The sequence below is a fragment of the Cryptomeria japonica genome, chromosome 2 (genome assembly GCF_030272615.1).
Source record: "Cryptomeria japonica chromosome 2, Sugi_1.0, whole genome shotgun sequence".
NCBI lineage: Eukaryota > Viridiplantae > Streptophyta > Pinopsida > Cupressales > Cupressaceae > Cryptomeria > Cryptomeria japonica.
The window spans coordinates 476,876,534-476,893,781 of record NC_081406.1 but is presented as its reverse complement, the minus strand read 5'-3'; the positions used below and the strand labels follow the sequence as shown (position 1 = coordinate 476,893,781).

The following is a 17,248-nucleotide window of genomic DNA, read 5'->3' as shown; positions in this document are numbered from 1 at the left end:
TTTAATTGACTCAAGAACACTGATATTATTCTTCTCAAGAATGTGTGTCAAATGATCAATTTGTTTCTTCAGACATTTATGTTCATCATGTCCAGGTCTTTTACAATAGGCACATTGGACCCTCTCCTTCTTAGGCTTGTCGCCCTTGGAAGATTGGGTCTCATTAGTTGCTTTTAAAGCAAGTGATGTTTGATCCTTCTTCTCCTTGCTATTCTTTTGTTTCTTATCCTTACTATTGTTATTACTACTTTGTCCTTTCTGTTCTTTTGTGTCTTGGTTGGCAGCCAGGGCATGTGACTTAGAGGACTTAAGAGTGCCCATCTGAATTAGCTTATCCTGTTCCCGAGTGAGAAAGATAGAAAAATCATCTAGAGATGGCATGGTAAATTGTGTACCAAGTGCACCCTTAGTAGCATAGAAGGTAGAAACAAACACAGAATATTCTAAATTTAGCTTAGAGAGAATACTAAGAATCAATTGTTCATCTTTCTTTTCAATTCCACATTGTTTTAACTGCAACCTTAGTGATTTCAATTTAGTGAAGAAATCCTAGATTGTGTTGAAATTGCCTGGACTTAAACTAATTAGTTCATTTTCCAACATATGACCCCTCATAGAATCTTGTGTGCCAAATAGTGTTTCTAACTTTTTCCAGATTTCATTTGGCGAATTTAAAGACTCAATATGAAAGAGCAAGTCAGGAGAAACAGACAAACACAATGTTCCATATGCCTCATCACATTTGTTAAACCACTTAGGCTTGTCTTCATCTTTAGCAGGTTCAGTTTCAAGCCCCTATGTAATCCTATGTAATCTAGCTTTCCTTAAGTAGATTGTCATGCGTGATTTCCACTCAAAGTAGTTATATGGAGTTAGGATAGGCACTATTGTTTGATCCATGAAGAAGAAGTGCAGAAAAAATGTCGAAAAGAAGAGAACACAATCAAGGCAACCCCCCCCTTTTCACTCAATCAAAGGCCCCCCCAATAAATTATGATTTGGCACTTTATATTAGTGCGTTTACAACTACCACTAGCAATAAATACTAAGTGGTCTTGATTTCAATGCATTACAAAATCCTCATGAAAAACATATGCTGAGAATGAACTTTTGGCACAATATCCAAAAAAATAAACAGCACCACTGCAATCTACACGAAAAATCATGCACTTTCAAAAAAAGAATCACCTCGATACGAGGTCATATGTGAAAGTTATGATCCTTTGAAGTTCACAAAACGAGAACTGTGCAGTGTCATGACTGAGAATCTGCAATTTCGGAAAAATCTCTGCATCAAAATCAAAAGACGGCTGCACTAGTGCATAGAGCACAAAAAAATATCTAAAATCAAAAAAAATTTCGTGGAAAATGGAGTCCGTATGAGCAAGAACGAAGCATTTGAAAACGGCCTTCAAAACTGCAACAACCAACGGAGAGGGGTACTGCTGTAACTTTTTGAGTGCGTTTCTGCAAAATATACAGTCTACATGCAAAAACTAAAAGATAACCAGATGGTTTTTTTGTGCTGCGAACAAAACCCAGAAGGCATTTTTCTATTTGATGTATAGAAGATGTAGATCCAGTGTAAATAGAATGACTTTAGATGCAAAAAACGACCCCAGCAACCAAAAAACGGCATGCAAAGGCTAAATCAGCTACCAAAGTCAAGAGAAGGAATGTTGGAACCTGCAATATTGATTGAAAACACCAAATATGCAAGATGGTTGTCAGATTTGATCTTGAAACCCCAATTTTGCAACTGTGTATGACGATCTCTGATTTTGATGAAACGAAAGCCAAATTTTGACTTTCTCAAGCCTCCTGGATGCGTTGAAACAGCCACAGATGCTTCCAGTATAACCAAAATGCTGCAATCACCCAGATTTCATAAAACACGTGCAAACCCCAGCGAAAAAAAAATTTCGTCAAACTTTTCTGATTCTCAAGATCATCCAAAGATGCAAGAGAAGAGCATACTGGATTTTTCGAAAAACTATAATAAGATTTATTAGCCCCCCCCCTCGAATCTCTCAAATATGGAAACTAAAATCTACTCTTGCACATAGAATAGCTCTGATACCATGATAAAATCTGAAAAGATTATAAACCCAGAAAGCTAGTGCAAATGAATAGATATCTAAACTATGAATACAAATGATACGAAATCAAAGTAGCAATACAGAGTTAGTCTCCAAGAGAGTAATGCAAATGCTAGAAGCAAAATAGCATTAAGAGGATGCAAAATCAAGAGATGCCAAATACAAGCCAAGTAGCATGCTTTTATAGACCAGGGAGAGGGAAGAGGTGGCAATACCGACTAATCAAGAGCAACCATCTCTTGGACTAAAGATAGCAAGTATCTTCCCAAGATAGAAAATGGATGCACAGGTGACACCTCATAACCACTCACCTAATTAAGCATGATTTATTGACCTAAGCAAGATTAAAAGAAGTGTAGAAAAAACTTAGGAATATAGGGAAAAAATAAATAACCCACTAGGAAATAAAAACCTACACAAACAACGCCAACTCACCACACCATACACCCCTCAACATAATGGTGTCGTTGAACGTAGGAATCGCACCATCACTGAAATGGCTCGTTCTATGATAGAGCATAGAAATGTTCCTAAGAAATATTGGGCTGAAGCAGTTTACACTGCAGTCTACCTTCTGAATCGGTCACCTACACATGCCGTTAAGAAGATGACTCCTGAAGAAGCCTGGTCAGGACGCAAGCCTAAAGTGGGCCATTTGAAAGTCTTCGGTTCTATGACTCATGTATGGATTCCAAACGCTAAGCGTGCTAAGCTGGATTCAAAGGGCCAAACGCTTAGGTTTACTGGTTACAGCGACAACCACAAGGCCTACAGGTTGATTGATGTGGAGACAAATCGTCTCATTTTTAGTCGTGATGTTGTGGTTGATGAGACTACTGGTCCATTTATGCCTTCTACTACTCCTAGTCCTGCGACTCCATCTGTGAAGACTTCTGATGTTGGTGTTCGTCTTCCTCTTGGTTCCCATGATGGGAGGGCTTCAAAGCATTCTATATCTGAAGATGAGGAATCTACCGATCCTACACCACCTGATTTGTCACAAGATTTGCATCCAGATGACTTTGTTCCGGAAACCCCAGGGGATGTTGTTTCTCCAAAGTCAGATGTTGGTACTTCTACCCTCACGCCTAAATGGTGGGCCAAGACTATCGGAGATCTTCATGATGATGAGCTTATTGAGGGCAGATCCGCTCGCAGAAAGAGAAAGCAACGGAATACAGTCAACTTTGCACTTATGGCCAACATTCACAGCATCCATGAGCCCCAAACATATTCTGAGGCTAAAGGCATTCCTGAGTGGGAAAAGGCTATGGAGACCGAATACCATAGTCTTTTGAAGAATCACACTTGGGTTCTTTCTGATTTGCCTCCTGGGAAGAAACCTATGAGCTGTAAATGGGTTTACAAAGTCAAGTATCATGCAGATGGTACTTTGGATAAGTACAAGGCCAGATTGATTGCTCAAGGTTTTACACAGCAAGAGGGCATTGACTACGAGGAGACTTTTGCTCCTACTGCCAAGATGAGTATCATTCGTCTTCTTCTCGCCATTGCAGCTCAGTTTGGATGGAAACTTCACCAAATGAATGTTAAGAGTGCATTTCTCAACGGTGAGTTGCAAGAAGAAGTTTATATGACTCAACCCCCTGGCTTCAAGGTTCCTAGTAAGGAACATCAGGTTTGCAGATTGGTAAAAGCCCTCTATGGCTTGAAGCAAGCCCCTCGAGCTTGGTACTTCAAGATTGATCAGTATTTGGTTGAACACGGTTTTCAACACAATCCCTCTGACACTAATCTGTATGTCAAACTTTCTGGTGATGAAATCCTTTTTCTTGTTGTCTAGGTGTATGACTTGATCATTACTGGAAATTCAGCACATTTGATTGCCGCAACCAAACAAGACTTGTGCCAAGCTTTTGACATGACAGATTTGGGGCTTCTCCATTATTGCATAGGTGTCAAAGTGTGGCAAACTGATGACAGTATCTTTATTTCACAGTCCAAGTATGCCCGCAGTTTGCTGGATAAGTTTGGAATGCAAGATTGTAAACCTGCTTCCACACCTATGGAGAAAGGGCTGAAGTTATCAGCCAAGTCTGATTCACCTGTAGTAGATGAAATAAAATTCAGACAACTAGTAGACAGCCTCATCTATCTCACTGCCACTAGACCTGACATCAATTTCGCTGTCAGCTACATCTCTCGCTTCATGACAGCTCCAAAAGCTGATCATTGGATTGCAGCAAAGCGAGTGTTACAATATGTGAAAGGCACTTCAGACTATGGCATTCTATATACTAGGTGCAACGATCCAAAGTTGATTGGTTATATTGGGCAGGATCGGTGGATGACAGAAAATCCACTTTTGGGTACGTATTCAATTTGGGTAGTGGTGCCGTCACTTGGAGCAACAAGAAGCAACACGTCATGGCTCTTTCCTCGACCGAAGCCAAATACCGGGGAAAAGTCAAGGCTGCATGTGAGGCAGTTTGGCTCTGAAGAATGCTCTCTGAAGCCAAATACCGGGGAACAGTCAAGGCCGCATGTGAGGCAGTTTGGCTCTGAAGGATGCTCTTTGACATGCAGATGTCACAGACAGGTCCTTGTCCCTTGTATACTAATAATCAAGGGGTGCTCAAACTGGCCAAAAATCCAGTCTTCCCTGAACGTACCAAGCATGTCAAACTTCATTGTCACTACATCGGCAAGCTGGTAGAAGACGGATCAGTTCAGTTGTAGTATGTTCCGACAGTGGATCAGACTGCGGATATTCTCACCAAGTCTTTGAGTCTGGATAAATTTGTAAAATTCAGGGGGCAACTTGATGTTTTTGATAGATTGACCATTAAAGGAGGGTGTTAGAATATTAATTTCTTATATTGTTAATGGTCAACTTAGGTTGTTAGATTTCATTAATGTATCTACAGTATTAGGTAGATAAAGGTAGGTAATATCATTAATTTCTACAGTGTTTTGTATTTCTATAAATTGTAATCTTTACCAGTTAATATGAACTAAGATATTTTACCAGTGAATTTATTTTCACACCCTTTGTTAAGGTCACGTTTCTTGAAGAAGAAATGAGATCTAGCAAGACGTTGGCAAAAGACATTTTCTGGGTGTAGGCTTGAATTTCTTGCAAACTTTGAAGAGAATGGAAGGTTGCTTGAAGAGTGTTGATTTCATGGAGCAATTTTGGCACAAGATCTTGCCCATATATGAGAAAGAAGGTTTTTCCCATGATCAAATCAGTCATTATTTTAATTTTATGGTATTATGGCTCCACATATAATGTATTAAGAAGCAGATGCAAATTATTTCAAGCACAAAGTCATAAGAAAATAAATGCTAGCTTGTTGAAATATGCACAATTATACATGTACCAACCTGTGGCTCAAGATTCTGTTGGCCAAGACCTCGATGATGATACTTGAAACCATCTTTTAGTATCTCTGAGCCTTCTGCATCCTCAAATGATTTTTTCCTTGTTAGTGATACTTCAGTTGCTTGGATGTCTGTATTTGGATGAAGTCCAACAACTACTATATTTTCAAACAATAATGTTGGCTCTTTCTGGTGCTTTCGCTCCTGCAATAGGCCAACAAATAAAACAGTCGTACCATAATCCAAATACTCTGAATAAGGTGCAATAAGAAGATTTAGAGGGTTTTTATTATCAGTCCTAAAATATGAAGAAAAAAGGCATCCAAACCAAGGTTTCAAAACTCACGACTCAGCAAAACTCAGCAGGCACAATTTTGACTCAGACATAGCAATTCGCAAAAAATTGGCAAAACTCAGCAAATTATAAAAATATTTACATTCATTAACTCAGCAAAACCTGGGAGTGCTTGCCAAAACTCAGCTAGGCAAGTTAAGGGGTGGTTTGTTTGGCTGCAAAAATAACACACTAATACTCATGAATTAAGCAAGAATTCAGCAAGTTTTCAAACCTTGATCCACACAATTTTTCCCCGTGAGCTTTTAATGAAACAAGATATGGTAAATAAATGCAGAATGTTAAGGAAGATATCTTCATTAAACTAAGATAACATTTACAATCTAGCAAGATTTGTAAATCAATCATCAACAAACTGGCTTGAAATTTATTTTTTTAATCTATGCCCCTTCTAGTGCAATATAGGTCCCATGATTTACCTTGCAACTTCTACAATAGTTGGATACTTATCTAGGATATTTATGGTAAGAGTGTTGTAGCATTTTAAGGATAGATCAAAGCCCCAAATAGAAAATGTGGCAGAGACAATAACTGTAGCATGTATTTTATGCAAATATGCAACACAATAAAATGCAAAAGTTTATTTAATTTGATGTAGAAAAATTTAAAAATGAATTAAAAAAAAAAGTAGAGAAAGCACCTGCCCACTAAAAGTAGGGTGAAATGCACTTGAGAATCTAAAAGATTGAAGAAAAACTCCCCAAGATGTATATATCTAATAAGCAATAACATTTGCTTACTCGATGATAAAATTACTGAGTAAAAAGAAAGACACGCCAAGATATATACATTACTTCCACTAAAATTCTGTTTAAACATCTTAATAACTTATCATGTGCAAATGTCTTTTTTGCTACTAAAAATATCACCTAGTGTCCTAGGAAGACAATTTATTGCAAAATAGTTCATACATACAATATTGTATCACATAACAAAAAGGAATTGTGTATAGCTCAATCCAAGGGGTTGAGCTTAATTTGTTAAAACATTTGGTTCTCGTTATAGAGACCCAAGTTCAATTCCCCATAGGGACATCTAAAGTGGAAACCTAAGTTGTGACTCTTGGTCTTCCATAGTTGGCTTCAAATATGGAGGTGGTTTCTAAATAAAAGTGGATTTCTAAGTGTCGGCTCTTGGTCTTTCATAGGTTATTTCTAATGTGTTTGTTTGTAAGGAGCTTGTATTGGTCTAATGTCGATGCTCATATGAGCAAGATATTTGAAATCAATATTCAACTTAACAAAATTGTGTATAGCTCTAGAACATGTGCTCTAGTTGGAAGCTATCCTGAAAGCTGGAAAATAGAAAATGGCAAGAAAATCTAAACTGTGGGGTGAAATTAAGACATATGCCTGCCAACAATGTAACTCCATAAAGTAAATAACAGCTTAAAATTGTGCAGGATTAACCCCCCCAACCTAAAAGAATATTAATTGCAGTTAGACTACCGATTTGTCCTCTCAAACACATTGCAACTTAAAGTGCGTTAATATGGAGAAGGATGCTATTACTGCAAGATGCACAGCAATACAGGAATGGCAAGATACCCAACAAAATGCTACACCGACCAAAATTTCCAAACTTGTTACAGCTAGCAGGGGCAAGGCTTAGGAGTGAAATTATTTATTCGGAATAGAGCCCCGGCAACTACACTACATCTACACAGTTATACAATATACATTAAATGAAACTGGAAATAGGGATTTTTAACTCTTTCTAGAAAAGTATTTTCATTCCGGCCCTGAAGAGAAACTAGAAGATGTTTTTTGCACTAGGATTGAAGAATTGTTTGTTTATGTGCTTTCTGGCTGCCCTTTGTTGTATTCATCCTTTCTTTGAATGCCTCTTGTTTCTAACCCCCTTGTAGGAAGGCCTTTCTGGAATTGAAAAACTCTTTCTAGAAGAGTATTTTCATTCCAGCCCTGAAGAGAAACTAGAAGATGTTTTTTGCACTAGGATTGAAGAATTGCTTGTTTATCTCCATTCCAGCTGCTCTTTGTTGAATTCATCCTTTCTTTGAATGCATCTTGTTTCTATCCCCCTTGTAGGAAGGCCTTTTTGGACTAACAAGAGATGTGTTCCCTCTATTAACTAAAAGAAATGTATGCCTAATTTAATAGCCAACAGCTTAAAATTAGATTCCAATAGGGATTATACCATAATGCCACAGGGACACGCACTCCCCCCCAAATCCCCATGTTTTCGAGACATGGGGATTTGGGGGAAACGCCCCCCACCGCACCACCACAGCCATTGAGAAACCACCAAGGTGCCGAGGACATCAAAGACAGCGAAATGTCACAAGGACTCCCAAGAGTACCCTAAGCATCCTGACGATGCCAAAATGACATTTGTAATGAAGGTTTGTGAGGTTTTGTTTCCCATGAGGTGCATTGCCCCTGAAACCTGTTGGGAGCTCTACTCCCAAACCCCATTAGGGGCTCTACCACTAGATCCCCACAAGGGGCACTACCCCTTGACCCCATTGGGTCCTCTACTCGAAATCCTCATAAGGGGCACTGCCCCATTTTCTTATATTTGGAAAATCACTCCTCCTTTGGTGATCTGGGAGATGTAGAAGGAGAGATAGAGAAGGATCTTCCAAGAAAAAGAAGAATCGCTCGTGCGTTTGTTTGGAAGAATAGAAACTGCAATTTCAGAACTAGTGAGTGCTGCTGCGACACAACTTAATCCTTCCAAGATTAAGTTTAGCAAGGATGACAGTGATATCCAATCCAAGTGGCCGCTTATTAGGTATCGGCTTTTTAATGGGTCTGCTTAGGATATGTAATGTCCCTTCTTGGAATCCCCCTAATTTAGGCCCATTGTATTGTTTATCCAACTGCCTGAACCGTCTTTATGATTATTCCAATCCAGATCTGATCTTTCTTCTTTGATATTTGCAATGGAGTTAATATGTTGCTTATAGCAACAAGATCATTATTTCTGATATGTACTTAAATACTTGCAACATATGCTAAAGGCCAGTCACTCTAAACAGAGTAGATCTGTAAAAGATGAAATAACGAAGAGAGAAATAATCCACCATGATGCCGGTTGAAGTGATTTCGAATATCTTCTTATATGTTGCAATTGGAATGACAAGTCATGTCCATTCACCATCGCCTCCCTTCCTCATGCCAATCACACCTCTTCAAGATGATTATGGTTATCGATTAGACTTCCTAATCACCGCCCAATAAGTGATCTGATTGTATGTAATTGAAAGTCACTTTATATCTCATAGTTAATCTTCTTAATAGTCAGTGCTTGCTAACAACTAAACACTTCCGTGTCTTCCCACACTTGCTAATCATACCATTATCAATTATATCACTGACAATATTTATGTATCTGTTAATCACTGTCCCCTTACCCACATACAATTATTCTTCTTACTAATTAATATCGATCACCACCATGATAGATTTCATCCATTATACTTCCCTTAACTTAATCGTATCTATATTTGTTATTTCTGCCTCCCAGCCATTGTTATCGGTCCCTTCACAGCTGATGACTAGTTGCGGAATTGGTATTCAGAATGTTGTCGACATGGTAAGGAACGAAATCTGATTATGTTCTTTGTATCGATGTCTCCATGCTACCTCGATTACTTCCAAGGTCGTCCATTATAAGTTTATCTCAAATCGATCATTGTAAGCTTGTTTCTATTAATAATAAGTTTAAATCTTTAATTTAAACTTATTAAATCATTCTTCCCATCACTATTGATTCATGCCTTAGCCGAGTATGATCATTTTCGTCCTGTGAAACATCGTTACCACTAATGATCCAATCTTAGTTCGGGTACGGGACATTACAGGATAATCCAGGAGCTACGTATAAAGAGGCAGTAGAATGGGCGAAACCGGAAGAAGGTTGGGTCAAAGTGAATTTTGACAGAGCCTCGAAGGGCAATCCGAGACCATCAAGTGCAGGGTATGTAGCATGGGACTGGAACGGGAATATCATTGCCATGGGAGCAAAAAAATTGGTCAAAGGGATGAATAATGAAGCTAAGTGTCAGGCCACTCTTTTGGCTATTAAAATGGCAAAGAAATTAGCAGTCAAACAACTTCACCTAGATGGGGATTCTTTGATTGTTGTAATGCGATCATCAAAGGGGAGACGGTTGCTTGGAAACTTAAAAAATTTATTCTTTAGTCCGGAATTATTTGAAATCATTTAAAAACTTTAAAATTTTGCACACCCTTAGGGGTGGCAGCAGCATGGCAGACATGCTGTCAAAGCAGGTAACTACATTTAATGATTGGCAAGAGGATGAGAGGTGGGATGATTTTTGAGATCTCGATCTCAATTTTTAAGGAGATCGTATGCTACCAACCTGGGTTTTAATTATGGCAAGTTATGTGCATTTAAGTCGGGGGCAGTGTTGGATGTTAAATTCAATTTTTGCCATCTCATATTCTGCATTTAATATCTCAAAATAGTGGAGGTGTGAGTGGTGACGAGTGACATGGGAATGGCGGGGATGGAGACAAATTTTACCCTTATTACCACGAAGCAACAACTGGCTTTCCTTGGCCAAGTGACGGACAAGAGGATGAGAAGCATGTTCAAGTATGATGAGCCAATTTTCATGTAGATAATGGATATATTACTAGGAGAGGAATTCATGAGGATTGAACATTGCTATCACACCAATGTCGACATTGCCTCTCTGGTGATGGCGTGATGTTTAGAACTGGGCAACAAGGAGGAAGTCCTCTAGGTAATGGAGAAATGTGTCAAAGAGGGCTGGCGATATGGCATGAAATCTCTTCTTGCCATGGCTAAACCAGGGGTCGGCCCGATAAGGAGAATGGATGAAGGTGGAGAAGCTTGAATCACCACTTCGGCCTTTTATCCATTGGAGTGTTGTGCCAAACAAGGAAGAGTGCTACACTGAAGCACAGATAGGATGGAGTGCCCTCAAAGATTTCCTGCGTGAGAAGGAAGCAAAGCAAGCTGCTGTGCGAGAGGTGGTAACTAAAGACAGTAAGTGGCATCTCTCTTTTGACCCAAACAATTACTAGGTTATGGTCCTTTGGGGTCAAAAAAGAAGAAAAAATGATAAGTTTTAATATTGTTCAAATTTTGTAGCAAAATTTTGTGAATACTCTGTGATTTTTGATAATATTGTAACTGGTAGTGTCTTCTCAAGTTGTTTAGGGTTTAGTTGTTTTGATGTATAGAAGTGTCGAGCAGTGTTGGTCAAGATAGTTGTCTGTAGGGTAGTTCTAATTAGCCGAAAAATGGCATTTTTTAAGTTGCAATGTATTCTGTTATATGCTAGACTGGAAGGTAGAACGAGTAGTCTTGGTGAAATGTCTCAGATGGTGTTTTCAGAGATGTTGGTGAAGTTCAGACTTTATATATGTACTATTTCTGTTATAATCAATAAAAATATGAGACTATTACTAATAAAAAAAAACAATGTTAACAAAAACAGCCTTTGGTTTCAGTTGAAAGATGCATGTGCACTCAAAACTAAAAGGACATATAAGGCACACACCATGTTAACAAGCACAACCTTTGGATTGTGTTCTTGTGATTTTTGCTCTTATCAAAAGATTATAGAAAGTGAAAATATCTTACTAAATGGCAAACCAACATTACATGCTCACTAAATATCTTTGTTTGTGCACTTAGTCCTACAATAGCATGGCCAATCACTAATGTTGTGTGCTTTTTAGATTGCAAGCTTACTAATATCTTTTCATAATTTTTGTTCCCTTCAAAAGATTACAATGTTAACATGTTGTGCACCTTCTTTTTTATATATTGTTAATCATTTACAAATATTTTGTTCATACAAGAATCAACAAGAATGAGACCAATACAAGCTCTTGTGAGTTGTGAGCATAACAACGACACTAATATCAGCTCCTTTCGAGCAACCACACTAGAAACCACCTATGGAAAACCAAGAGTCACAACTTAGAAATACACTTGTTTAAAAACCACCTCCACACTAAAAACCAAATATGGAAGACCAAGAGTCACAACTTAGAACTCCATATAGATGTTGCTTTTAGAAATTGAAATTGGGTCTAAAAAAAGAGAAATAAATGCTTTAACTAATTAAGTTCAGCCCCTTGGACATGTTGTACACCTTTTACTTTGTAATCTATACACATTTGTATAGAAAAGAGCAGCTAGGAGAGAGAGAGAGAGAGTATGCAGTGGGGAATTTTAGATGTTTAAAGAGGGGATGAACAATGGGGATTCAAATGTTGTGAATAAGTTTCATTGATAATAGTAATTTTGCAACCAACACCATAACAGTGATGAGATTAATTCCGTGCTTTTATCAATATGGATATGGACAAAAGAGGCAGCAGAATGGTGAGCACATGAGTGAAGCACTATAGCTACACTACAAGCAGCCTTCTAATTACTACTTCATGCAAAATGGCATCTGCCTACTTTAGAACCCTGAGAAAACTATCATATACAAATGGGAAGCCTGCTCATTATTTCATCTATTTCTCCCTATGTAAAGCCTCAATGTAATGTCCTTATTATTTAAATTAAGTCCAATAGAAACCCAAAACGCCCATCATACATTTTCTGTGGGTTTCTGAAATTTTGCACCAAGAAAATGGGATTAAAATTATAATAACGAGGGCCTCGAGTAAAGTTAAACTATAAAATAAGATCTCTTAAAATTAAAGCTTATGTTAAATAATTCCTCTCAAATATCAATCAAGGGTCGTGAAAGAAATTTGAAAAGTTGCCTTTTGGGGAAAAATTCTATTTAGAGAGGCCAAGCAAGGAGGAGGCGGCATATTGATAAACCATTCTATTTTCTCATTTCTACTCCTTGTTGGAGCAATGGAATTTGATTCAATTGACCTGAGGACAAAAACCCTCTAGGTTTGCAATTGGAGGATGGAAAACCCACAATTCCTTGAAGTGATATTACACAGAGATCACCATTGTGCAGATTTGTATTAATTTTAAGTTTGTAATCAAGATATTCTTTCTAGATTTCAGCGCCATGATCTAGGGTTTCAAGTGGGCAACTTGGTGAAGGAGCATGGCAATTTGTAATAGCTTTATAACAGATTTAAAGACATATTAATACTTAAAATCAATGAAAACAGTTAAGGGATTCAAGCCAGTCCATTCTTGGGAAAGTTTGTGGCAGTTTTAGGTCTGTTTAGGACAGAATGGAAGTCAGGTTCGGACAGAATGGAAGTCAGGTTCGAAAACGGTCGCAACAGTTCAGGCTACATCACTGCAAATTATATTAGAGCTTGAAGCGCCCAAGATTTGGGAAATGCACCATCCATTTAAGGACAGTTCACTGCTCAATAACCTAAGAGAATTTGATAACTTTTTAACACAAAATTAAGGACAGAATTATTGCTAAAACAGCAACATATTTCAGGGAGAAATCACTGTTTTTTGTAGTAAGGAATTGCAGCCCTTGGGTTTCGTGAATTTGTGCAAAATAAGAAAATTTTGAAGGGGAGATTACACTCAGGTTCTTCACTTCCCCTGGTTTGATAATATTGTATTTCGTATCAAAAACAAATGATTTTATAAGACTGTTTAGAGCTCAGGAATTCATGATTTCCACTATAAAATAACCTTAAAACAATATTAATGATATAATATATCCTCTTGCTTTTATTTTGTTCATAATTTTTCATTCATAAGAATTATTTTTTCCATTATTTTATGTTCTTAAGTCAGCTGCCAATTTTTGGTTTTCTAATCACATTCGCAACCATTTCACTACACCAGTCTACCTCAACCCTGCCCTCCCCAACTGCCATTGTAGGTTACACCTCTCCGCATTATAATTTATATTCTGCCTTACACCTCAAAACTTTCAGCATACACCTCAAAAAGGACTGCCAATCAATATTTGAGACTTGTACCAAATCATCTCTAATCAAATGCTGAGCAATAGACCACCAAGAGCTTATACCTATTCAAAAAAAAGTAATTAGCACGTACCAAAGCTTGCAACTGAAGTCTGGTCCACTGTCGCTTCTGGCTGGTAAGAACCTCTGGATTATAGGTTGACTTTTTCCCATCCGGAAAAGGACAGCCCTTCCAAATTTTAGAGACCTGTCGACGTAATTTCTGAAATTGGTCGTTATTATTCTGATTTTTGGCTGAATACACTACAGAAGGACGAGGACGGACAGTCGCTGCAGCTGCAACAACAGCTCTTGCAACATCTTCTGAAGTCTGTGAAAAGAATGACGCACCCCAGCTTTGGCGACCTGGATCTTGGTTCTTTTTCATTACAAAAGTTATGGCCTCGGCTATCCCACATATGAGAAATTTGATTCCCTGTCAAGTTGTGGAATGAATAGTTATAAGATATATGCAATTGCACAAGTATAGCACCAAGTGGTATGACTGAACTCATAGGCACAACCTTATTATAGTTTACACTATAAAATTCTCTTAACTAGAAATTATGTTTCAAGAAATCAATTTCATATGAATACACAGCAAGGATAATTCAGCAAATCAGACTGAGGTGGTCTGTTCTGCACAAATTATTTTACTCTATTAATATATAATCTAAATAAATAAAAGTTATAACAACATAAACAAATACACTTGCTGTCAATCTTTTAGCTGTTCTAAGTTGTTAAGGAGAATTAACGTACATCAATCACCATGCCAAATTCGTCAACCTGATCATTGACAGTTTAAGACTGGTAGAGTGCATCCATTAGTAGCAATTTCAAAACAAGACAATCCCAAAGATTTTATCAGTAAATTAACGAATGAACAGTAAGAGAAATGATCATATTGAAAGTTAAAAGATGGGTATAGGTTCAGCGACTGCTAATTACCACAAGACCAAACTATATCACAAGATTCTGGCAATTGTTTAGAAAGTTAACAATGGTCATCATTTTGATTTCTACATTCCTCTTAAGGTTGAAATTTTTCGATCATATTCAACCCAATTCAGCAAACTCAGATTTTAATAAATGCACACATTTCTCAAGATTTGAATAAATACATCTGCAACCAATATTCTCAGAGTCTCCATGCTTTGCATCTTCCAAAGCCATCACATTGGCGTGCACTGATTGAATCCAAAATCAAACTGATGAGCAACAAAACTGTTGTACTTTTCCAATTTTTCAGTTGTTAAAACGATCTTGTCCCATGTACAAGAGTTTATCCGTTGTTTATACTATTTCTTTCCAGAAGAAGCATCTAATATGTCGACCTTGGGATAAGCTCAACTCTTCTAACAGTCTAAACAGGAGGATTCAAGAAAACAGAATGTAGGTACATATGTGTATGCTATATAATCAAGTAGAAATTGAGGAAGTACATGATGGTTTGCATTAGTTTCCTAGGTATGAGCAAGTTTGAAACATGCCATTAAGTACAACAAATGAACAATCCTCATCTACTAAGCTTTCCTACGAACCAGCTAGAAGAAGACCGCTAATAATTAGGCAGTCCCCAGAAATTGGACAGTTAGAGAAGAAATATGTCTGAAAAAATCAAGGCTTCACATGATAGTTTAGATTTGTTTCCAAGGAATGAAAAAGTATGTTCAAAACACAATTAAGTACAACAGATGATGGATCTTAAGCAATCTACTGCACTTGGCTTCAAACCAACCAAGAGAAGACAACTGGTCACTGGACAATTCTCAGAAAATGGATAGTTCGAAAAGAAATGGGTCTCGAAAGGGATGAGAAAGTTAAAATAAAGCATAATGAAAGATAATATAGTCTTCTTTGGTTCGCTGTAACATAGAAATTTTAGAGGCCCGGTCGACTTTTTTCGAACTGTCTAAGAATTGGTGCCCCTCCCCTAGGCAGCTTCATCGGGAATATTCTAAAATGTATAAATAGAATATCTAAATTTTCATGTTGTAAAAAACACATCCCCATTAGGGAGCGAAAACAGGTTACTCGTACACGAGCATAGTCATTTACCGTTAACTCACTCCGATTACACAATCTCAAATGATTATGAAATTGAAAGCATCTAATCTGCAAACATTATGGCTCAGATTTTACATATCATTTTGTTGTCACATATATTCTACAATAAGAAAATCACATTTTTTATTCCCACTTCCCTTTATTTCAATAACAGTTTTATACCATATGGATCGAACAAAAAATCCCAAACTAACCTTGTTATAATTGGCCTACGAAAGCTGCTTTGAAGCAAAGTTACCCTCAATATATTGTCAGGTAATCACAAGTTTAGTCTCGGTAACGCACCAGTCTACAAAACCAATTACTGAAAAATTCCTGCACAGACAAACATAGAATCAAATTCCTCTCCAAACCTACTGCACAATTTCTTTGCATCTGCCGTAACATATTTTCACATAAAACAACTACACACCGACATGAGATGATCAAATTACTCCGTCAAAACTTCAAAACGCAATAATTCATTATGAATATAAAACCTGCTAAAACAACCTTCGTAACTTCAAATTGAAGTAAGGGGTTTCAAATTTAAAGTTCACAATAAAAGTTTCCTTGAAATTTCTTAACTCAATTAAATTGATTTTCAAAAAATAACAGACAAAAAGTTTATCTCGGTACTTCAAACAAATGATTGAATCCATAAAGACAAACACCAAAGACAAATCCATGGATGCGTTATTAACAAATCAGAATACTAACCGATAAAATCAACTGCTTCGCTCGGAATTCAGCCGATGATTAAAATAGATGAAAAAATCATGACGACCGCGTCTCTTAGTTTGATAATCAGTTTCAGAAATTGTCAGAGCCTGCACATAATAAATAAATAAATGTGAAGCATAAACCGACTTGGCATCTTCTTTCGTCTGCTTTCGTTGGTATAGGAAATTACTCAGCACATGGTCACATGCGAGCGTCGCTACACCCTTCCGACATCATTATTATGTCATCGACGTTAGGCTCTTTGCTTGTTTTGCCCGTTTCCCGTTAATTTAGATTGTGGATATTAACGTCAATTACTATGCGCTTAGCTTTTGTGGGCCTATAATGGATACCCTGGCTCTTGTTTGTGCAAAAAGGTAAAGGCGAAGATAGATCTAGAATATAGAATATATTCCTTCAAACAAATTAATTGTACGGGAATTTTCACCAGCTAATTTTGATTATAATATTATTATTATTTATTTTTTTGATGTAGGTCCAGACCAGTAAGGGCATGAAACCCGCAAGCTGTCAGCTCAGCAAGGGCCTTCACACAGTAATTTTTGCCACCCAATACGGGGGCACAAGCCAATACGCTGAACCTCTTCGGCTAAGAGCCGAGGACTGAGGGGTATCCATTCCGCCAAATTCGCCCAAGGCACGATCCCGGCCTCATCCCTTATGATGTCGAAGCAATATTATTATTATTTAGAGAAGATACTTCGACGAAAATTACAATAAATAAAGAAATTATGTGATATTCAAAGGGAATAGTTTGGAGTCAATTTACATGATGT

General features: G+C 37.5%; 1 protein-coding gene across 7 annotated transcripts in view; it reads right to left on the bottom strand.

Annotated features, from left to right (window-relative positions):
- LOC131049560 (uncharacterized) overlaps positions 1 to 16,677 on the bottom strand; it is a 234,492-nt gene extending 217,815 nt beyond the window's left edge. For 3 of the 7 annotated variants that reach the window (XR_009106806.2, XR_009106815.2, XM_057983767.2), the window contains exons 1-4: positions 16,449 to 16,676; positions 15,944 to 16,064; positions 13,774 to 14,115; positions 5,448 to 5,648 (exon numbers count right to left, since the gene is read on the bottom strand). Coding sequence is in view for 4 of the 7 variants with exons in the window: in XM_057983767.2 (XP_057839750.2) it covers positions 5,448 to 5,648; positions 13,774 to 14,067 (495 nt within the window). In the remaining 3 variants the exon portion in view is untranslated. Of the gene's footprint in view, positions 1 to 5,447; positions 5,649 to 13,773; positions 14,116 to 15,943; positions 16,065 to 16,448 lie in introns of all 7 variants that reach the window. The other 4 variants (XR_009106811.2, XM_057983651.2, XM_057983713.2 and 1 more) reach the window with 4 other exon arrangements.
- Between the last annotated feature and the right edge of the window lie 571 nt (positions 16,678 to 17,248).